The sequence below is a fragment of the Diabrotica undecimpunctata genome, chromosome 7, assembly GCF_040954645.1.
Source record: "Diabrotica undecimpunctata isolate CICGRU chromosome 7, icDiaUnde3, whole genome shotgun sequence".
Taxonomy (NCBI): domain Eukaryota; kingdom Metazoa; phylum Arthropoda; class Insecta; order Coleoptera; family Chrysomelidae; genus Diabrotica; species Diabrotica undecimpunctata.
Window position 1 is genome coordinate 40900007 of NC_092809.1, and position 24359 is coordinate 40924365.

The 24359-nt window shown below is 32.5% G+C and overlaps 2 protein-coding genes across 6 annotated transcripts in view; both read right to left on the minus strand.

Moving 5' to 3' along the window:
* Mp (collagen XV/XVIII-type protein multiplexin) overlaps window positions 1-24359 on the minus strand; it is a 1493071-nt gene that overhangs the window by 1100522 nt on the left and 368190 nt on the right. The gene's annotated exons all lie outside the window — the stretch shown is intronic.
* Window positions 864-2614, minus strand: LOC140446256 (uncharacterized). The gene is made up of 5 exons (XM_072538796.1): window positions 2189-2614; window positions 2064-2129; window positions 1905-1976; window positions 1769-1843; window positions 864-1372 (listed from the first exon to the last, which is right to left on the minus strand). The coding sequence occupies exons 1-5, from the start codon at window positions 2310-2312 to the stop codon at window positions 963-965; spliced, it is 747 nt and encodes a 248-aa protein (XP_072394897.1). The 5' UTR covers window positions 2313-2614; the 3' UTR covers window positions 864-962.

Consider the following 24359-nt stretch of genomic DNA (forward strand, 5'->3'; position numbering starts at 1 on the left):
TAAACTACTCAAAGGCCGTTTGGAAATACATAAAAAAATACAAATTTCAATGTCAAAAAACAATTGAGATTTATTCTAGGAAAAAAAATGTACATCAATAATGGGTACATCCACCTTTGGCTCTCTTGAATTTTAAAATAATCGGCTACACTAGTTATCTCCACATAAAGTTTGAGATTATCAGCAAGGACTAAAAAAATGTTACTTAATTAATAAAGCTATATCATTAATAGACATATTGGACAGTAAAGATCCCAAATAAGGGCCATCAGATGAAACAGAAAAGTCCATACAGCTGAAGTTTATGAAGCAACACACCATGATTCAACCAGTAAAAGACCTTTGAAAAGTTAATATATATTTCACATACATGAACCTCCTTTTTAAAAGATGAAACAATGTGTTTTTGATAGATAATCAAATTAGTTAAGATAGACTTTTTACTTCCTAATCCATGTTGATGGCTGATCAATAGAACATTACAGTACCAATTAAAGGGTGGCACAGAAGCCACTTAAATAACTTAGGGATTGAAGATAGCATAACCACATCATCATTTCTTTAAAAAAGGAGTAATATAACTACTATCATTCCAAGTTAAAGGATATAAGTTTAATGATGGTTTTAGTATGGTAAAATAAATAATAACATAAAGTTATACAGATAGTGTAAAGCATCTTTTTAGAAAATAACTGCGAACATTATCAGGACCATTATTTCCACGGTTTTCTTAGACCTCTTACCATAAAATCTAGAACATGATCTGCTATATATGAGTCTCTGTCATCTCCCATGTGTTCAAAACCTTCTATATATCTAGTATGCTCATTGTAATGAAGACTTGGCATAATCTCCATTTCGTCAAACATTATAGCTATATGCTTATCCATTCCTTCCATTTTTGATGTTGTTGCTTTTAGTGACTCAAATATTAACTTATTAATTCCTGGGCCTCCAATAGTTTAAGCCAGAAGTCTATTTAATGTTGATTTACTGGGTAAGATAAATATATTGGAAAGAATACTATATGAACGAGCACTTTGTTTGTATAAAGACAAAGCCAAACATTTCTCATTAAGAGTAAGTCGTCTAAGCTTTTTTGCTTTACAGCTCTCTCTGTACTGAATTTGAATTAGCATAGCTGCCATTCTATTAACGTTCTGAAGATCACCCAACTTATTTTCTTTATAAAACTCTTCAGCTTCAAACAGTCTGCGTTGAAAAGACTTTTTGCTATTTCTCTCCAAAGAGTATTTGTGGTGTAATTGTTTTAATGCTGCATATAATTTTTTCTTTTTAGGGGTAATTGTACCTCTTGATATATTACACTGCTGCAATATTTTCAGTGGTGTGATATTCTTAAGGGCAACACCTAAAAATAAATGTGATGTTAATTTCTTTATTCAATCCTTACAAGGCAAAATCGATTCATTATATTAACCTTCGTGTAGTGGCATTACTGCGTGAGAGACTTAGTAGACTGTTTTTTGATGTGAGTATTAAACAATTTATTGTAAGTACTAGAATGTTTCAGTACCTTCATATATCTTTGTTAGATTTTAGCAATGGGAGATTATAAACACAGGCAAGCTCCTATTTCTAGTTTTTAGCCCCAGCTGGTCTATGACACTGAGGCAACTCAAGTTAAAAACTCTAGTATCACTATCCGAAGGTTAAGCAAACTGTTAATTTTATAGTTAATCATATTAGAGAATATTTACAAATCTGCTGATGACAATACAAAATATAAAATTTTAACTACAATTACCTTTTAAATCCTTACTCTCATCAGTTTGTATTAAAATTTCTTCGTTTGGTAACTGTGCATCATTGTGTTCGGCAACTAAAAAGTTTCATAAAATAGTAACCAATTTGAAAATTATTGTTATCTTCGTAATACTTACTACAATGGGGTATCTCAAATGATTGAAACATGTGTGTAGATTGTGCATCTCTACTTGTTGAAGGACTCTTAACTAAAACAAAAAGTTAATATAATAATTTATACCATGATTCACTTCAAGTAAAATAATTTTTATTAATTACGTATTAGGGTTACTTACTTTCGGTTATATTTGCTTCCACACTCAACATTGAAATACTTCTGGGATGTACATTAGAAGAAGAATCTAAAATCAATCATCAATCAGTTAATTGTTCTCTAATATCAAATATTTATTGGACTCACCATACAAATGTAAGCTAGGAATTGCATTTTTATACAATTTATGGCTCCATGAAGAAACAAACTTATCTTCAAAGTGTCTGTGGCAGATTCGTTTTGTTTTAAAAACTGTACTGGAATTCATCATATCATATCATGGATTTTTTATAACAGTAAGCCACTTCCTAAATCGTATAATGTCTTTATCAGGATTTGGAAAGGCATGTCTAATTGATGACGAATTGGTACATTGTAGGATACAACATTTATTGTGAAAAACCATATTTAACTAATTATTATTAATCTGCAAAATACTGTTTGAACACCGCCACGAACATTTAAAACACAGATCACTGAGGTAGGTGATTTGTAATTTACAAACTAATTTGAGGTTAATGCTAACAATAACCCAGAGATATTAAACCAAGTTTAGTTTAATTTCTTTGCAATAATAACCACCAAATTCAAATCAAAATCTGACTATATAGACGCTAATCAATTACTGACAATTAGCGATTGACATATTGACAATTTTAATTTTTAGTTGTGTTCTAAACCTAAACTGCAGAGTAAAGGTAAAGACAGAGTAAAGCGACATCTGAAGATTTGTATCGATACTAGGAAATGACATTTAGTTTAGTTTGACCTTGAGCTACCTACGTGAAACGTCTAGTTATTAGTGGTCTGTGGATGGCGATGTTATTTGTGTCAAATGGAATGACAATTCTCCTGTAATAGTCGCAAGTAATCATTTTGTAGTAACCCCTGTTCAAAATACAACCAGAAGAGTGAAGTCTGAACATAAAAAAGATGTAACTCAACCAAATTTGATAAGACAATATAACATTGGAATGGGTGGTGTTGACCTTTTTGATCGTTTAGCTGCTTCTTATCGTCCCCGACTTAGATCAAAAAAATGGTGGTGGAACTTGTTTGCTCATGGATTGAATTTGGCGGTTGTGGCAGCTTTTCGATTTTTTCAACATGTGAATGCAGGAACAAACATAACACACCTCGAGTTTCGCAGACACGTTGCTCTCGCGCTTGTAAAAGCAGGTTCAGGTCAAAGAAAAAGAAAAGGCGGTCCATCTGCCTCTGTTCTAAGCGACATAAAATTTGACGGGATAAATCACATTCCCGAAGGCACTAACCAAGGGCGTTGTGTTGTGTGCTATAAAAATACTAGACTTCAGTGCAGTAAATGTGAAAAGCGACTTCATAAAAATAAATGTTTCGACCAATTTCATACACCTAATAAATAATTGTTTTATATTGTATCTTATTTTTACTTATTTTAGACATTTATGCTAATAATAAACATTTTTCCAAACAGGTAAGTATTTTATTTTTTAGAAAATCCATAATACCTTACATGCCAACGTTCCCAAAATGGGAACAACATGATAAAGACAAAATACAGCAGCAATATTTTTTTTTACTTCAAAATCTATTAAAATATGTCAAAATCAAAAGACCTTTTACATATTATCTGTTTATTCCAAATATTTCGTATAGCCGCCATTAAAAGGTTAACGAACCAGAAAGTGAGATGTAATGTCTTAGATAACAAACTCAAATATGTGACTCTCGACGAAAATAAACGAAAAGTTTTAGCAGCAGAAAAGAAGTTGCATGAAATTAAGGCCGATTTGTTTTACAAGAAGCTGAAGGAGAAAACCACATTTTTCAAGCATAGCGACGAAGTGGAGGTTCTGACCTTTGACTTTCAATAGAACCTTTCACTTCCAAAAATTCCTGCCGGGGAAGCTTTCTACAAACGCCAGTTGTGGGCATACAACTTCTGCGTCCATTCTGATAAAACAAATCAAGCACACTTTTACATGTATGATGAAACTACGGCTCCAAAGTCACCAAACGAGGTAGTGTCATTTTTGTTTCATTCTATAAAAAATATACTCCCTAAAAATGTTAAAGTTTTATACCTTTTCGTTCCTATGGACCAAATGGCCTTTTAAACCCGTCACCACAAGTGATGCAGCCACGGCAGAGAACCAGAAAACCGAACCATCTAGAACGGATGATGACGACCAGGTAGATGAATAAAGGATGTGTTTGCCCGTGTGTTTAATGTTTCATTTTTTTTCTGAATGCCATTTTTTGACACCAACCTGTTTCACCAAGGCCATTGTTATCCCTAATACTAAACCAAACACAGATAAATTACACTTAGAATCATATTCTGTTATATCTGGTCTTCATGTGAATCATGGATCATGATTAATGTGGAACCTGGAGACCATGATCAACTTACCATTGAACAAGCTGGTTTTAGACCAGGAACATTATCGATCTGGAAAACGCAACTCACGAAGCTTTTGAAAGTAATCAAAAATGTATGACAATTTACTTGGACATAACTAAAGCATTTAATATTGTATAAAAACATCATATATTAAACATTCTAACAAAGCTGGGATATCAAGAAAATATTTTGGCCTACATAAACAATTTTTTATCTCAAAGAACATTTAAACTAAAAATAAATGGTGCTATATCCTATTTTAGAGAACAACTAAAGCCACTAAATAGAGATGTTGACGACCACATTGACCCATCTTATTCTATTCACAGCAGCTCGAAATAGAGCAATTGACGTTAGAGCACTCCACTTTCTAAGATTATTAGTCCTGCTCTGTTTTTAATAGCAATAAACAATATTATGAAAAAAATCATTTGCGAAACCGGTTCACGAAAGACTTTATGCTGATGAGCTGACCTTTTACATCAAAGACAAGAACTTTAATCATATGGCGTCAATATTACAAGAACACTTAAATAAACTATAAATAACTGATTATAGTGTTTTAAAAAAAATTATAGTAAATAAAAAACTATTATAGTAAATTGGACCCAAAGAACCAGTTTTAGTGTTGGCTCCAATAAAACAAAAGTATATTTCTAAAACAACATCGAGGATAAACCAAACCTCACGCTTGACAACCAAAATCTTTCCTACATAAACGAAATAAATTTTCTAGCTTGATATTTGATCCACGGCTAAATTGGAAAAGTTCTCTACAGCAGTAAGTTTTTTTTATGTCGAAATGAGCTTAAATTGTTAAAGTACCTAGCTCACAGAACTAGCGGTGCCGATGGTAAAACATTACACATGGTAAATAGATCTTTAATTCGATTTAAGATTGACCACGCATGTGGTCTTATAGTGACTAGTATATGCATCTGACATAAAAACGATAAAACCTTTGGATACTTTACATAACAGCTCCCTAAAAATTATACTTGGAGCATACAGAACCATTCCGATAAATAGTATACACGCTGAAATTGATGAACCCAAGCTAAAGCTTCGCAGGCAGCTGTTAACGCTTAATTACGTTTTTTACATAATTGTAAATAAAATATCATTATCAAATATTATTTTAGACATAACCATGACTAATGAGTATTCAAAACTCAATTTTGTATATTCCTTTGTATTTTGTATATATTCATTATATATATATATATATATATATATATATATATATATATATATATATATATATATATATATATAAATATATATATATCTTCATATCCACCTTGGATTGCCAAAATTCCAACAGTCAATTACACTTTATTACCATTCCAAAAAAATAGCACCAACCCTAATCTTATCATACAACACATCAGAGATATAATTAACGCTCAGTCCTATTCCACAGCATACTATAAAGACGCATCTAAAAGTAAACATGGAGCCGGAGTGGCAATAATTAACAACAAGAAGATTCACAAGTATACAATTTTAGATACTGCAAATATAGAATCAGGAGAACTCTATGCGGTTTAACAAGCGATATTGAATGCAAATGCAAATAAGAGATGAAAAAAATATTAATCGTAACAGATTCTATGTCATCACTACACACAATCAGAACCCATTATCTTCACTAATAAAGGCAGAACCAAATAAATTGCATACTGAAGAAATAAGCACCAAGTTTCTCTGGGTCCCATCACATGTTGGAATAGCAGGTAATGAAACAGCAGACAGAAATGCTAAAAAAGACATAAACTGTAAGTATGGATCTAAAAAGCTAGTTCATAAAGTACTTGTTCGAGAACTGGAACAATAAATGGAAATTCACACAATGAAAGCTTCAGGAGACCAATTGGATATGGACCAAGATAAGATAAGATTGGACCATTGCAACCACCCGAGGTATCCAGACGAAAGCAAATAATTATTTCGCGTTGACGACTTGGACATACCCAGTTTGCTTATGAACATTTGTTTAAAAACGAATAATGGCCTATTTATGATAAGTGCGGTTCAACCTTTACAGTGAATCATGTGCTAGTGTAAGAGTGCGAAAAGTTTAATCATCACAGAATTAAATACGATTTACCAAACACTGTCAAATAACTCATTGTATGATTCATTTGAGAGTGTTGGGTAAATTTTAAATTATCGATAAGCTTCATGTGAAATTCATATTACAAATTCAATCACATTAAGGATTAAAAACAACTGAAATTTTACAATTAACATTATTAGAAATATCTATTTTTGGAGAATCCCAACTTGTACTCGTTTGCTTAAACACTTGATTCGAGGTACTCGATTGATTTTTTGGTCCGCCAAGTATACACTTGTATACAGCAACCTTATTGCTTATTGACTCTTCAATGTAAGATTTTGCAACAGATGACGATTTCCATCCACCTAAACGTTTAACTTTTACTAGATCAGGACACAATGCTCCGTGTACATTTCTGAATTTGCAAGTTTCAAAAAATCTGCAATCTTCTTGGGGATATTATATATAGTGTTAATCCCCACCAGTTGAGTAGTGCACTTTTGCTGTCGGTAATTTACAAAAAACTTACTGTGAGGTACGTTTTTGGGGCGCAAGGCAATATACTTTCTCACAATTTCCAAGAAACTCAGTCCACTTTTCTTGTCAGTAATACAAAACGACCTTTCCTGCTTGGTTTTAGTATCAGATAACGAAACGATTATCACCGATTTTCTGTCGTCCACGTTAAACACTTCTAACTCGTACAATTTATCGGACCTAGTCGCTCCATGCACACCAAAAATAGCAATAACCTTCATCAACAGATAGACGTCATCAGGAGCTTCTGTCAGAAATTTAATAATGTCATCTGACTCCAGGATTTTGGACTTTTTAGCTTTGTATCCTCCACTCAGGTTTTTTAGTAAATTGTGACATTTAGAAATGTCACAATTTTCATTCACCAACAACGTACGCTTCAGCATCGAATAATACGACCATAATGACGATGGCATCGCTTTCTTCGACTTTTCGGAAAAATACGCCAGAAGTATTTTTTCACTCACGCCATTGATATTCTTAATGCTTTTCCACTTTTTAAAAGACTGGTATTCTCTCTCATATATCATCCTAGATTTTTGTGGCAACAATAAACTTTCTGCTTTCAACGCTGCATTTTCTACATCTGATGGCAGGTTTTCCTTTTCTTGTGTCAATTTTTTTCCGTCAATTTCGTATTTATTCACTTTGTACACAAAACGCAACAATATTCTCCGCAAAAACCAAAACGTAACATTTGGTTGACATTTGTTGACAGAGTAATTCATATCCCTAGCAACGGAGCAACACAATTGCGATTTTTGTGCTAAAAATTACAATTTTCTTTGAAATTCTATTTTTCACCTGAACTTGAAGCCTTGCTATAGAAAAAAATGTTGTATTGCACACGACGATAAAATCGCATTATCTTCTCGAGCATAATAATTAGCGTCTCGACTGACGTCTCGACTCTAAAAAACGCTCTCGAAGATAAAGTACAATTTTATCGTCTTGTACAATAAATAACTATTGTTTTAAAAAGGCTCTAATTTACTAAGCATTGTATAATTAGTTGTTACAGATCCGCTAATAACCTAGGTTAAAGCAGGTTTTTGTAAATAAAAAAAAAATTATTTTGGTGATAAATAACATACAGTCTACACGTTTGACACTACAGACAACGCAACGTTTCTAATAAAAACTAATAATTTATTAATTCATTTGGAAGATTATCTAACATACATATAAAAATAAATTTAAAACATTTATTGACAATTAAAGATAACATTAAGAGGGAGCTACATCGTAAAGAAATCAAGATAATTGTGTTAAAAGACAGGTCTATAATAATAACTGCGATAAAAGCATAATTATATAAAATATAAATGGAATTATCGAAAAATAATATTACATAAAATGTCACAACTAGTTTTAATAATGTCAATAATAAAATATTTAAATATAAATGTTTTAAATAATAAAAAATTTGATTTACTACATTTTTTATAGATAATTTTTTAAGAATTTACTTATCTGCAAATATGTGTACAAAGAGGAAAAAATTTGGAGAGACTTTGTAATTTTAAGCCATCTAATTAGGAAAAAAAGTGTCTAACAGGTAAGTCTATGAAGTTAATAGTTATTGGATGTCTTCCTAAACCTTTTAAATCCATGGTACCCTTAACGTTCAGATTATTTTCTGCGACGACCTTAATACAGGGTGTTCCAATAGAGACTTTGAAAGTTGGACTATATTGTTGAAGTTTTATCTGTCAAATTGGCTGTTTTAATTACTTATTAACACAACCTATAGTATTAATAAAAGAAACTCTAAAAGTAGAATGCAAAATCCTGATACAAAACAAATTAACGAAAACAATAGATTTGAAAAAGAGACTACGTCAGGGAGACGTTCTAGCGTGCATATTGTTCCACATCGTGCTTGAAAAAACAAGAAGAGACGCATAGGTCAATACTCGAAGGACAATAAAAAATGATAAAAGTGTACAAATACTATCTTTTGTAGATGATGTCGCCGTAATCGCAAGATCAAGAATCATGCATTCATGTTTTTACCTTGTTTAGGCTTTGCCTCTTCAAGGAAGGGGTGCTTCTTTTTTTCCTGTGGAGCGAGGGGGTGTGGTAAACGTAAGGGTGATATGCGTGTGGAGTTGTAGTGGTGGAGTGCTAGAAATCTGGGTTTTAGAAGGTGACGTATTGTGATAAGGAGCGCACAAGAGGAATTATTGGTAAGCGAAACAAGCCAAAGGGAGGTACTTCAAGGTGTTACCAGCCATACTAGGAACGGCTCTTATTTAGTGTTTTTGGCTTGCAATTGTTAGTTGTGATATTTTATGGGGATTGATTCTAATATTGTAGCGTTTTAAATTTGTTAATATTTAATATCTATATAACAATATAAATTCCGTATAAAGTTTTGTAGCCCGTCCCTATTTTGTTTATCTCGTTAGTACGCATTAAAAATTACCAGGAAATCTGCGTTTGTCTTTTAAAAAGGAACGTAAAAACGATTGATAATATAACAAGTTTTGTATCCAGTTTTCAAGATTTTTTTGTCGCTGAACAACGATTTGTTTACATTCAGGTCCCCCAAATCTCTGAATACATTATGAGGTAGAGGAGTCAATATAATGCGTGTTAATTCTTCATATTGGAAAGTAGTTTGTTTGAGGGTCGCTTTGTAAAATAGTTGAGGCCTGTTTTAAAAACAAGAAATTTATGTTATGGACGTAAGAAGGGTCGCCCACACCAGTATTAGATTTAGGTCAAAAGGGGAATTTGTTTTGCGTTGAATTTAGTAAAATGTAAGGCATAGAGGAGTCAAGCGATAGATCTGAGACAGAAAAGATGTTTGAGTAATTAAGAATCGCGAGTCGATTCAATTTCTTTGTGTTATGTTCTAAGACCGGTTAAGGTGATAATACTCTTTGCAATATGGCAGTTTAAAAAAGAGTAATCACTATAAGATTTGTGCACCGGCACTGAAGAAATCACATATACTCATTTTGTAAGATGAGTATATAGGATGTCCCCGTCGTCAGCTTGATTTCCTCCACCAAGTTCCTGTTTCAATCGTTCCGGCCTAAGTATGGAAATGGTTTCCTTTTGTTCGAGTTGAGAGTTTTGTCTTTTGTTGCTCCAATCCCAGAGAAAGTAGCAAGTTTTTTTTTGAAGTTAAGTGAAGCAAGTGAAATTAAGGTAACAATTAACATTTTAAATTTTAAAGTAAAGACAGACATTTTTTTGATAATTATTAATAATTGCTTTCATTAAAATTTAAAAGGATTTGTAATATTTAATAAATTGTTAATTTTATGGTTTAACTTAGCTGTCATTTTAATTGTTTTTTTTTTAATTTAATGTTAACATATGACAGCTAGCTTTATTTGTTTCGATATTTATTTGTTTTAAAAAAAGGTTAATCTCTGTGCGGTAACATGTGTAAGTTTTTGTAGTATCTCCATCCTCTTTGTAAACGGACACAAGTTTTTTTTTATTCTGTATCTGGCAACTATTTATATAGTATATTTTTTATGCCATTTATAGTTTGATAACTGTTTGTTAGAGACACAAATAAATGTTTTATTTATTGTCCCAACCATTTTGTTTATTTTAGTTTAGAAATATCTCCCAACCTTTTTTGTGTGTTTACTTTTTAGGAAGGAAGAGCCCTTTTCTTCTTTCCTCCAGCAACTTTAGGATCCTTTAAAGCGGCGCCCTTATTCTAAATTGCTAGAAGCCTTTCCTTGTTATTTTATTTGCCCAGTTGCCCAGGAGATTTGAGTAAGTACCCCTTCATTTCATTCATTGTATAGATACCCCAATCCGACTCATTTATTTCAACTTATTTACGACCCTAGCTCTCCAACAACCCCCTGAGTGCCGTTCGCATCAATAACGATTGTTTTGCTTGCCCTATCTTCGCCCCCATAGTTTCTGTCCCCTATTTCTACCCTATATTCTTACCCCGAGGTAGGCAAAATAAATAATTTCGTTACAATATACCAAAATACTCATCAGGAAGTATTTCATCATTTAATTTACTTTGTACCGTTTGACCTGAAGATGCTTCGCAAAGTGTAGAAATCGAAACCGGTCGTTTTGGTAGTAAAATTAAATTGATTGTGAGTAAGTCTTATTTTATTTCCTTTTACCTACTCATCAGGAAGTTCGTTTCCAGTTTTATGTAGAAGTTTTGCTGGAGGGAATGGAACTTTTGTTTTAGGAACCCTGGTGAGTATTTGCCCTCGGCGATTGCAAGGAGTTTTCAGTATCTGTTTGGCTCGGTTGTTCAAGCCTGCTATAGTGCGAAGGACATACCTCTTGCTGAGGGTCAGGATTCTGTCCTTAATTTATATTACATTGGCTACTTGATGTATGAATGCTGATGGGTAGTCTCTGCGCTTCCTCGTGCGAATCTTAGAATTTTCCTTTCAGTGGCCATGATGGTGTTCATTTGGCGGATGTTAAGTGATACGTAGACACATGCAAGATCAAGAAGGGATCTGATTCAATAAAAATAAGGTAGGTACAAAATCTAACAATGGGAAAATACAAAATGTTGAGGATGAAAAAGTTTTATATACTTGGGATCTGTTACGTATGATAACCACATTGCAGATGAAATGAACAGGCGAATATTTATTTAAAATAATGGTTACCATGGAGAGATTAAGATTAGTAAGATTAAGACAATTAAGATCAGATAACGTCACAAGAAAATCAAAACGCCTAATATACAAAATCTTAATAAGACCTGTACTCACATAATATATGTTTCAGAAACCTGGACACTCTAAAAGAGAAGAAAGATTATTATCTTTGAGAGAAAAATCTTGCGACACGTATACAAAGGCACAAAACGAAATGGAATTTTATTAATTGCATTACTTATTTCAGTGTACTATTTGAGAATGATTTTTCTAGTTTAGCATGTAAACAGTAATTAAATTATTTTTGAAAGTATCTTAAGCAGCCTAAACTTAAGGAAGTGTATATGAAAAGATGTACAAGATCATCCCAAATTTTATGAAATCAAATAAATTTATAACACATTACATTAATTTCGAACACAAATAGAAAAACTTCAACAACATCATACCTGTCAGATAAATTTTAAAATAAAAAATGAACCACATTTATACCGTCTGGGCCTGTGACTAGAATTTTAATCTTCGTAATTCAACACTGTCTATGTTTAAAAACAAAAACAAACTTTTAGAGTCAGATTACCATTAATCTCACGTTTCATCTAAAAAAATTTCAACTGCAGACTCCGTAAGAACGGTGGGAGTTTAAATAATATTTTTCTGCTAAATTATTTGTGTTTTGTAAAAAAATCGCAATTAAGGGATACATAAAATGGTTATATATTTATAAAATATCTATTTGTTCAGTTTTTACTATAGGATATGTTTCACTATGTGATGATTTAAAAGTGGAATATTTGGATATTACAAAAAAAACAGCAGAACCTCAAAAATTATAAAAAGGTACCGGAAATTGGAATGATAAAGTAAACGTAGTATCATTAACATCAGAAAATGTCAATAAAAGTGGTACCACATCCAAAAAAGCACTAATAATAACAGAAACTCTACAGCTAGAAATGATAAATAAAAACAGAAGTGAATGACTTCCGAAATTTTAACACTAACGGAAGATAAGAGAAATGCTAAAAGGGGGAAAAGGAATTGAAATACGAAGAACTACAAAGGAAAATATATGATATAAGATAAAGGAGTCAAAGATAATCAGTTAACAGATTAATGCATTGACATAACAAATAAATAAAAACGTGCACATAATGGAATGCTTAAAGATCACAGAGGTAAACCTATTAAAGACTGTTTCAGTTTTGTAACTGTATATAAACATTGTTAAACTACTAAAAATACAAAAAACAGACTTTTTGTTAGTTTTGATTCCGTCTAGCTAGCCAAGAGGCCGCTCTGCCATTATTAATACTTTTGTGGTTACTGAAAAAAGAGGAAGACATCGTTTTCGATAGCGACTGCTATTATTTTATTGTGGTAAAGTACAACCTAAACAATTTATTACCAAAACTATTTGCTGCTATATCGAGTACCGTTTACTGATATATGCATTTTGTTGCTATTATATTTAAATACATTTATTTGCTACAAATATCTTCATGTTGTTCGGCGCTGAACTCTATTGAATCTTGTGCCGGGAATTGAGATTTTAAACCTTTATTTGAAATATTTATCTTTAACTATTAACAGAACATTTTACGTTTATTTAAATATATATTTACGGTATTATTGTGTGAAAATTGAAGTTTTTTGTTATCTTTTGCATCAATATAAATTTGTTTTAATGGTATTTATATTATATACAATATTATACTATTGCTATACATAGATATTTAAGTGAAAATTAGATGTGAAAGTCATTGCAACTGGCCGTTCTTGCCCTATCATATTTTAGCATACTCCTGATGATTTTTTAGACGAGCGGTTTGTGTGATATAGATATCCAAAGTTCGTGTCATAATATTTAGTTTTTGAAAACAGCTGTGTTTTTACGCTAATTCATTCATCTTTTGTCAAGCAATCAGGGTTAGGAATAACAACTGGTTTTTGTATCTTTATCACGCGTATTTTTAATTGGTAATTATATTCGTCTTTGTTTATTCTGTTTTTTTTTTGCTGAAAATATAGTTTATTTCTAGTCTCCTTGCTTTTATTTTTTTATGGTAATATACATACCCAAGGCGAAAGGGAAAAACCAGCGAGTTCTGGGTTGAACATAGTCATTCTCCCCCTTTCTGATGGCCTCAATTGTGATATAGAGGTCAACGTATGTACAGAGCACAACAAAGACGTCAGTGATAAAATTATAATATGGAAAGAATACATAATGTGACTAATTAACGATTATAGAGAGATAAGAAAATAACTATTAGAAAAAAAAGCCAAAAATAATAATGACAAAATTAGTGACAAATTAGCGACAAAACAAGCGATTGTAAACGCAAAGAACGAAAAATTAGTAGTAGGAGGACCAGATGAGATACCCGCTAAGCTAGCTACTTTGTTATTGTGTCTTTCTCTGATGCGTGTGTATGCTGTTTTAGGTGTCTGTAACTTCTTCAGGACGTGGTTCGTTTTGTATTGGCACTGTATCTCATTCGTGGTATTGGTTGCTCTGTGGATGTTGATTCCTGCGAAGGAAGTAGCTTTCCAGGGTAGCTAAAGATGAAAGGGTTGGTGCTAAAACGGTTCATTTTAAAAAATTATTTTTTGTTAATTGTTGTTAATATGACAATGTTGAATTTAAATGTATAAATTATTAACTATGAATTGATGTCGCGTTGAGGGCAGCTGTGACTATATTATCCTCCCTACGGACAGGTATAATTGTGCAATGGGATCAGGAAACCTCAGAAAACCGATCCCTCTCTGTCCGTGGGAGAGCGAGATATTTAGCTAGTTACTATAATAAAGTGGAGTTACCTCCAAGATGTCCATGTATTTATCAGGGAGTTCGTCGCTGGCTAAGGCCAGCAGTTTAGTAGGAAGTAAGGGTAGTTTTTTTTAGGGTGTCTGATGAATACATTGATAAAGAATGAACAGGTGGTTCTGGTCACGGAGTTGAAGTTAATCCCAAAAACTGTAAGGTCAATTCTTTCGGCAACATTGTTTGTGATGTGTCTGCTAAAGAAGATCATTTTTTTTGTTTGGATTAGGTGTTATCCTCCATCTCCCGCACCACCTATCGACATGGTTTAGATGATTTTGAGCAAATCTACAGAAAACATCTGCGTCTCTACAGATGTTTTTACGAGAGCAGTGTCATCTACTTAAAGTGAGTTTGCCTGTGTTTCGTGGATTGGAAAAATCAATGTCACGCATGTCAGGACTAACTTTAACTTAGTAAAGGAACGTAAAATTCATCAATAAGAAATAGAACAAAAATAAAGGACAGCTTCAGTTAACTGAGTTGGGTACAAAGAACACCATGACGATGATAAAAAACTAAACTATATAAACAGTAAACTGAAACAAAAATGTAGAAACGACTGTAGAAACACAGTGATGGAAGAAGAAAACTGAAAGAAGTTAATATTTGGGCTACTGAATAGAAGAAGATTCTCACCTGTCATAGATATCATATATATCAACTAATCCTCGTATGTCCAGTCCTCACATTTAAAATTTTCCGCACGAGCAACTTGTTCAAATATATTAATAAATAATTAAAAATAAAAATAGACATACATGGTTAACTAATTCGTGAAGTTGAATCGAACAAGATCATAATTCTTTGGCCGTTAGTAGGACAGAAGATTGCAATATTAATAAATAGTCTTTGGAATGGTGTCAGGTTATGGTGACTCAATAATCAAGGTGGAGCTAGATGATACTCAAGGCTGCTATTAAAAATATTTGTGCGATGTTTACAACTCAATATGATTAGATTATTATAAGTTAGCTAAAATTGTCACATTAATCGAAGGGGCAATTAATTATTAAAGTTTTCTTACTATTTGTTATTTTAGTTTTAAAAAATTGTAAAAGACACTTTAGTAATATATTCTACATAACTGGGTAGTAAAAAGAAATGGAAGACTTACTCATAATCTATTTATTTAGTAAGCGACAGTTTTCTGGTCATTATCAGAAGGCACCATAAGGTGCCAATATTATTTATGTTAGTTAAAATTGAGGGTGGGGAGTGGTTTTTTTATTGAATGAAAAGGTAACATTAGTATAAAGATAATATAAATAGTACTTACATTGCGGTACAAAGTCTATTGTTAAGATGGCGTGTTTCAAATGCTCATTTTTACTAACGTATCGTCTGTGGGTTTTTAAATTAATATACATTGACCCGAAAAGGGGGATGTTTCTTGAGGAGCTAGTCTAGAAGCTACTTTGTATTGTGATTGATTGTAGACAGAAAAAAAGAGAACAAGAAGGGCGTTATTGTTTGTAACTGTGTCAGTGATGTTGTATTAAAGAAATTATTTAGAAATTATTATAAAAGTATTATTTATTTAATTTTAAGATGAGTTAATAACCTATTACAAAATGATAAATGTAATAAGGCTCTTAATCAGGAAAAAAGGAGGGTTTCGCATATAAAGTTTGCCAAAGTTATTATTCTAGCCAGTGATAACTCCGTAAATAATTTTTTTCGTCAAAAAATTAGCAAATGGACACCTGAGATCATGATAATTTATTTCTGAATTAAATTTGTACAGTGCGAGAATTATCTAGCGATTTTGCTGTTAGAAAGTCTTCAGTATCAAATGTTTTTAAAAAGGTAAAACACCATCCTTATAAAGTTCGTCTTATCCATGAATTGGCTGAAGACGACTTTGACCGAAGAACTGAATTCTGCGAAGATATGACAAACCAACCTAACAATTTCATTGATAACGTTTCATTTAAACCATCATGTTAACCGAGAAAATAGCCTTTATTGGTTTGAGGAAAACCCCTACTGGATGCAAGTATCCCATTCGCAAAGGCCATAAAAAATGAACGTATAGGCTGGTACTGTGAGAAATACAATTATTGGTCCACATTTTTTTTATGAAAGTTTAACAGGAGCATTATATCTGGATTTCCTACAAAATACATTAATTCCCAATCTGATTCAGCTTTTTCCTGATATTCAAATACCCACTAATTTAGACCGCAGAATCTGGTTTCATCAAGATGGTGCACCGCCACATTTCACAGAAACTGTGCGCGAATTTTTAAACATTTTAAACATAAAATGTTCCACAAAAATGGATAGGAAGAAGGGGGCCAGTGGAATAGCCCCCTAGATCACCTGATTTGAACCCATTAGATTTCATTTTATGGGGTTATTTAAAATCTAAAGCCTACACAAACAGACCTGATAATATGCGTCAACTACAAGACCGAATTAGACAAGAAATAAAGAACATACCACCAGCTATGCTACAGAATGTAAAAGACGAACGTTATGACCGGTTATGTCATTGTCTCACGATCAATGGAGAAGACTTTGAACATTTACTATAAATTTTCGTTTAGGGAATTTCTAATACTGTTGTTTATTAAGCTAATAATGAATTTATGCGTTACTTTATGGACGCACTCTATATTAAAACCTGGTTTGCAACGTCTACCATGAGACTATTCAGATTAGCAACAAATTAAATTATGATGGCCAGAATTATAGGCACTACAAGAAAAAGAATATAAAAAAAACAAAAACTATTTTTTTACGACATTACCTTAAGCTCTCGACGTCTTGAACATTTTAATAATACAACACAATGAATAATAGCTACTTAACATCTTAACCCTTTCCCGTCACAATATTATGTATATCCGCGTGGATTAGTATGATATTCAAGAGAGTTTGGAGGTAGTTTTCAAAGTTGCAGTGTTTATTTTAATAGAAATTACAGAGTACATCCTAGAGATCCTAAATTTGCAAATATAATGAGTATGGGTTACGGTGGTTTCAAAACAAGAATTTGAAAATGCCATGCAGATTCAGTAAGCGTATTTTCATATCTAAAATAAATACCACCATTGTAGAGTGCAGTTGTAATACTGTGAGAGCTTTTAACCTTTTCAACGAGTTCGTCGGACGTGTGAGAAAACATATTATATATGTTTAATCCTCAATTAAAATGGTCGCTATTTTATGAATATTATGTAACATAACTGTATTATAAACGATAATAAACGTGCAAGAGGAAATTACCGTATTGGTAAATTTATAGATGTTGGATTTTTAGTGCTAGAGAAATACAGTCGGATAAAAAACCCTTGGTCACTTAAATTTTTTATAGTGTTGTTTGTTTTTAATAGCATAGGAATGTGTTGCTATTCAGATTATTATAGCTAACGGTTACTAGACTATACTTATTTATAAAGGTTCAAAATTCTATGTGTTGACTGCAGTTATTCTCACTGCAGTAGTCGAATATTTAGAAAATTCGACCACAGCTGAAACTATTTCAACAAAACCATAGTATTCTAGTCCTTTATTGTTTAACCTGATCATGGATGAAATATTGAAAAAAGTAAGAACTAAAAAAGGATGCCAAATCGGACAAAAACAACTTAAAATAATCTTCTATACAGACGACGCAATACTCTCCCAAAGTGAAGATGTTCGAGCGTAGACATATCGCTGCTTCAATCTCAGCTGTTGATATACTATTTATTGCATTTATAATGCGCTGTTTCATGTCGTCTCGCGTGGTCGGTCAAGTTTGGTACACTAAGTCCTTCAATCTTCCCCACAGATAAAAGTCCAGACATGTTAAGTCTGGAGATCTAGCTGGACATGAAAATATACTTCCCCTTCCAATCTATTTATTTGGATAACTTGCATACAAATAATCTTGAACTCGTCTGGAAAAGTGCGCAGGACACCCGTCAAGTTGTAATATCATATCTCTTCTTGTTTGTGAGGAAATATCTTCCAATAAAACATGCAACTGATTTTTCAGAAAATCCAAATATGTTTCGCCATTTAAAGTTCTATCAAAAAAATATGGGCCTACGATCTTTCCAATCAACTATACCACACCAAACATTAAGACTCCATCTACCTTGAACCTGCACCTCATGTATCCAGTGCGGATTTTCTTCAGCCCAATAATGCATATTATGCGGATTAACACCATCCGCACTATTAAACGTAGCCTCCTCTGTCCACACAATATTTGACATGATATGCGGTTGTTCTTCTAGTAGACCTAACATCCAATTGCAGCAATCCAGCCTTGCATCAAAATCTCTCTCGTGTAAAGCTTGGTGGAAAACTACATGAAAAGGATGCAGTCTAAAAAACAGAACAACAAATATTGGTGAAAAAGAAACCACTATATTTACTAAAACTCAAAAAATCTTGAAGAATCCACAATTGTTTCACAAGATAAATCGTGTATAAGTATTTTTAAGCAATCGGATAAAAGGATAAAAGCGCCGTGTTGCCATTTTTATCGGAATATTAAAATAACAGTTGAATCTAAAGTTTAAAAGGAATTCCAAGTTTTTGACCTAAACGTTCACTTTATAATATGAAAAACCAACCTGTGATGTTTTAAAATCCTTAGAACAGTAGTTTTGGGTATGTTTAATTCTATAGAGATTTGCCGACTACTTATATGTGGATTCTGTTGAATTAAAGCAAGAACATTAATTGAATTATCTTCGGTCATACCTCTACTACGTCGTTTAAAACAAGGACGATGAAAACTACCAGTTTTTATTAGTACTTAAACAACTGTGTGCGGAATTTAGGCCTCTTTCTAGTTTACAACACTTGGTATAATTGGGTAACCCCCTAGCGGTTAACCCAGAAACTTGAAAGTTATTTCCAGCGATTTCTCTTAGAAACTTTGTCCAAAGGAATTTTTTCTCCTAAAGTTATAATATGAATAGTTTCTGATATATAGCTGAGAGATCGGCTTATTGGACCACCCGGTACAACGCATGCTGTACCAATTTAATATAACCGCCAGAAAATTTAACATGTTAATTGTTTAAGATGAAGTTTATATATCTAGGCATCACACGATCTAGCTACAAAAAGCTCGAAACAGAAGTGGAAGGTGAATAGATCAAACAAAGCCGCAGGTTACCTGTATGAAACAATATGGAGAAATAAAAATATCGGGAAAGTCAGAAAATAAAAGGCAGAATTTTTAACAGTCATCAGATCAATAATGAGATACGGGAAACAGAAACGCGACCTAACACAAACAGAATAAACAAAATGTTAGAGATAGTAGAGATGAAAACTATTAAAAAAATTGATGGTACACGGATATACAACATACATTCAAGATGGAAAACATCAACGACTGGTTAAGAAATAGAAGAGCAGAATGATGAAACAAATAAAGTCGTAAAGACGATCAGTAGGAAGGCCACGAAAATGATGTAACTACATCTTAAAATAGGCACATTGGAAAACAGACATAATCATGTCTACGTAAAAAAGAAGACGAAGAAAAAAAAGGAACTGTAGGATGGATAGATGGTTTAACGTTAAAACTGAGCAATTCTCAGAGAAGTTCAAATACCAAATTACATAACTATCAAGAATAAACTAAAAGAGGATAAAAGAAAATCTCACAGAGAATATTGAAGTCTATTCTTAAGCTAGCATCTTGGAAAAGATTTTTTTGCTATGGAGTATTTTATGGAGAGCTCTTCAAAACAGATGGAACACGACTTCTACAGAACACAAAAAGAAATATGGAGAATGATCAGAGGACAAAGAAAATGAACCAACTAATAACAACGAAACGCATTCAGAATGAAACATGGGCAGACAAATTTCGATGCCTAGTTACTAAAGTTAACGATAATGACCCACCAACATTAGAGGTGACGATAAACGAAGAAATATATATTGAGGAGGAAGAGGTAAAGAAAGCATTAAGGAAATTGAAAAATAGAAAATCACCAGGAGAGGACAAAATATCGAACGAACTCCTAAAGTACAGACGACGCGATCTGACCAAAAAAATATTTAAACTAATCCAAAGAATAAAATAACAAAACACAATTCCTCCAGAATGGAGATCAAGCATGCTAATACCTCTCTTTAGAAAGGGAGAAACAATTAGACCCGAAAAATGTATAATGACGATATTTTTATATTGACCATATTTATAATAAGGCCAGTGCAAGAAAAATCATTAGAATACAATAAACCGGTATATTTGTGTTTTGTGGACCTTAAGAAGGCATTTGATTGGGTCAAATTAAAGGACGTTATCCACTTAATGTACGCAAGAGAGATACGTCTAGGAATAATCAAAATGATCGAAAATATCTACCAGAACAACACAATAAAAGTAAAAGTAGAAGAAGAACTAATTGACCCTATTGATTGACTCCAATGGGATAAAACAGGAAGATTCCTTGAGTCCTCAATTGTTCAACTTGAATACGGATGAAATATTAAAAAAAATAAGGACTAAAAAAGAATACGAAATGGGAGAAAAATAGCTTCAAATAATCTACTATGTAGACGACGCAACATTACTGTGTCAGAGCTAAGATGATTTACAACGTATGCTGTACCAATTTAATATAACCGACAGATAATTTAACATGTTAATTTCTTTAAAAAAGACAAAATGCATGGTTATAACAGCAAATTTACTAATATGTAAATTGGAGCTGGAAGGTCAGATAATAGAACAAGTGATGGAGTTTAAATATCTAGGCATGAGAGTATATAGTTACGGAAAGCAAGAAACAGAAGTGGAAGATCAAGCGAATAGAGCAAACAGAGCCGCAGGTTGCCTGAATGAAACAATATGGAGAAATAAAAATATAGGGAAAGAAATGAAAGGCAGAATTTACAAAACAGTTATCAGACCAAAAATGACATACGCAGCAGAAACACTACCTGACACAGACAGGACAAAAATTATGTTGGAAACAGCGGAGATGAAAAATTGACAGTAAAACACTATGGAATAGAGCTAGAAGTACAGATATATGCCGTAGATGCAAGGTGGAGAACATCAAGAATTGGGTAAGAAATAGAAGAGTAAAATGGAACGATCATATTAGCCGAATAACAACAAAGAGAGTAGTAAAGACAGCAAAAGACGGTTTTCCAAATAAAAAGACGATCAGTAGGAAGACCACGTAAATGATGGAACGACAACTTACTGGAGGCACATCAAAAAACAGAGAGAGTCATGTCTACATAAAAGCAAAAAGAAGAAGACTTTTTATTGTGGAACTTTTACATGATTCAAAACATATAACAGTGTATTGGTTACCATATGGAGAACTTTTGACTTAAAATGTAAAATTTTAATACTTTGCAAAATTTTGATATTCATGTTAAATGCAGTCCACGAGTATATTCCCTATGCGGGAGAGTGAGATATTAATTTAAAAAAAATTATAGTAGATGAAAAAAAATAATCTTTAAATTTAATTTTATCACATTAAAAAATGGTTACTTTTTTTATGAAACTGTTGAATTGAAAGTTCAATTTAAAATAAATTATTTGAAAAACATTATTACTGACTCGTGATTTATTTAGATGTAGGCGCGTGTAAAATTCACATTTTAAATGTCTATATTATAAAAACTTGAGAGTTTATAAGTATTAAGGTTTATGTCTATGTTTCTTAATTTAAACTTTAATATTGTTGTTACAGCTTGCTCATTGTAAAAGAGCACAGATTACGTATTAAAAGTTACGGAGAGCTATTAAAATGTGAACCAGTATTGAAGTAAAGCTTCTATACTGGCGTTGTATTACTTTGGCGCCACAATTGCCACAAGATGGCGTCGCCATGGCTAGCGTCATAGTATATAGAGGTTCTTGGCGATCGATTCACTACTCTCGGTAAATTCGTTTTCAGTCATCATATATTTACTCTAAGCAGTTTTGGATTAAAAACTGCATAAAAAATAACTACAAAAATATATACATGAGAAGTAAAAGATTAAAGTTCCCCCATAAGGAAAAACTAAGCCAAAATACCAAAGATTTAATAGGTAAAAGAAGACAGCTGCGGAAAAAAGCGGCTTCAACTACACAAAAATAAAGAAATTAAATAAAGATATCCACCGGTCAATTCGAAACGACGGTAAGAAAAAACAATACAAAAGAAATAATTAAAATAATTCAAGAAAACCAAAGTTTAAAAGTGTTAAATACAAACAACAGAGGCAACAAAAATATATAAAAAATAAAAATCAAAGATAGGAAACATTACTACTGATAGGACCAAAATCCTTAAAGTTGTCGAATTTATAGCGAAATACAGTGATGAGTGCCTTAAGAACCGGCAAAATAACGCAAAAGATAGAAAACGTAATACGTTGTGAAATAAAAAGAGATGAAAGTAGTAGAGGTGGAAAATTATCGATAGAAACCTCTAATTTACATTACATTACATTACGACTATCGATAGTTTCCCACCTTTAGACGTTAGCTTATGAGTTAGTTGACATCAGTCATAATATTACAAGTATGACGTCTAACATTAACATTTTTTAAATTTCGCATAAAGTAAAAACTGATTGAAGGCAATAAAGCAAATGTAAGTAAACAGTTTAATTAGTAGTAATTTGATAATTAATTCTGTGTTGACGAATACAGAATAACAAGCTATCATAATTCTGTATTGAAAAGAGTGTATGCGACGTCTCAAATCACAGTTTATTATTGATCAATACTTTAATTTTGGATAAAAAAATACACTTAAACTGTTTTTACTTACATTACGTGATACGTATTACTATGACTGAAGTCAACCAGCTCATAAGCTAACGTCTGAAGGTGGGAAACTTTCGATAGATCTAATGTAGTGTAAAGTAAATTATAGGTTTATGTCAATAATTTCTCACCTCTACTACTTTCATCTCTTTTTATTTCACAACGTATTATGTTTTCTATCTTTTGCGTTATTTTGCCGGTTCTTAAGGCACTCATCCCTGTATATGAAAGCACCGACAAAAGCAAGATCAGTTACTGTCCAAAATCACAAATCAGGGATTAGAATTAATGCCAGAAATAACTCCATACGAAATCAAAACGGCACTTTTGGAAATGAAAAATAACAAATTCCCTGGCGATGACGAAGTAGTGATCGAAGCGATCAAACTAGGTGAAAATAACATTATACAGGCTTTAGCCAAGCTTTTCACCGAGTCTTTACTTTATTACACAAGCAAGGAGACATAACGGATTTAAAAAACTACCGTCCTATCAGTTTGCTTTCACACATATATAAACTTTTTACAAAAATTATCAAAAAAGAGTGGGCGCTAAATAAGACTTCTATCAGCCTAGAGAACAAGCTGGATTTAGATCGGGATACAGCACTAACGACCACTTACTGGTAATAAAGAACTTAAAAGAAAAGTCTTCAGAATACAACAAACCATTGGCACTGATATTTGTCGACTACGAGAAAGCATTCGATGTGCAACATAAGTCATCAGAAAATGTTAAAAGCATTGACAGAATGCCGAATAGACTATCGCTATACTAACATAATCAAATATATCCACCAAAATGCCACAGCTAGCGTAAGACTACCTTAACAAGAAACAAATAAATTCTGTGTACAGCTAGGAGTACGGCAAGGAAACACAGTCTCTCCAAAGCTATTCACGACGCTTTTAGAACATACTTGTAACAAGGTACATCTGACCGAGCATAGTATCAATATAAATGGAGAGAAGCTCAGGCATTTGAGATTTGCAGATGACATCGTCCTTATAGCCGATCGTATGGATGATGCAATAATAATGTTTGAAAAATTATGTCACGCTTCCTTGGAGGTCGGACTAAAGATTAATATAAACAAGACGCAAATAATAACTAATCTGGTGCTAAATCGAAATATTGCTGTTGA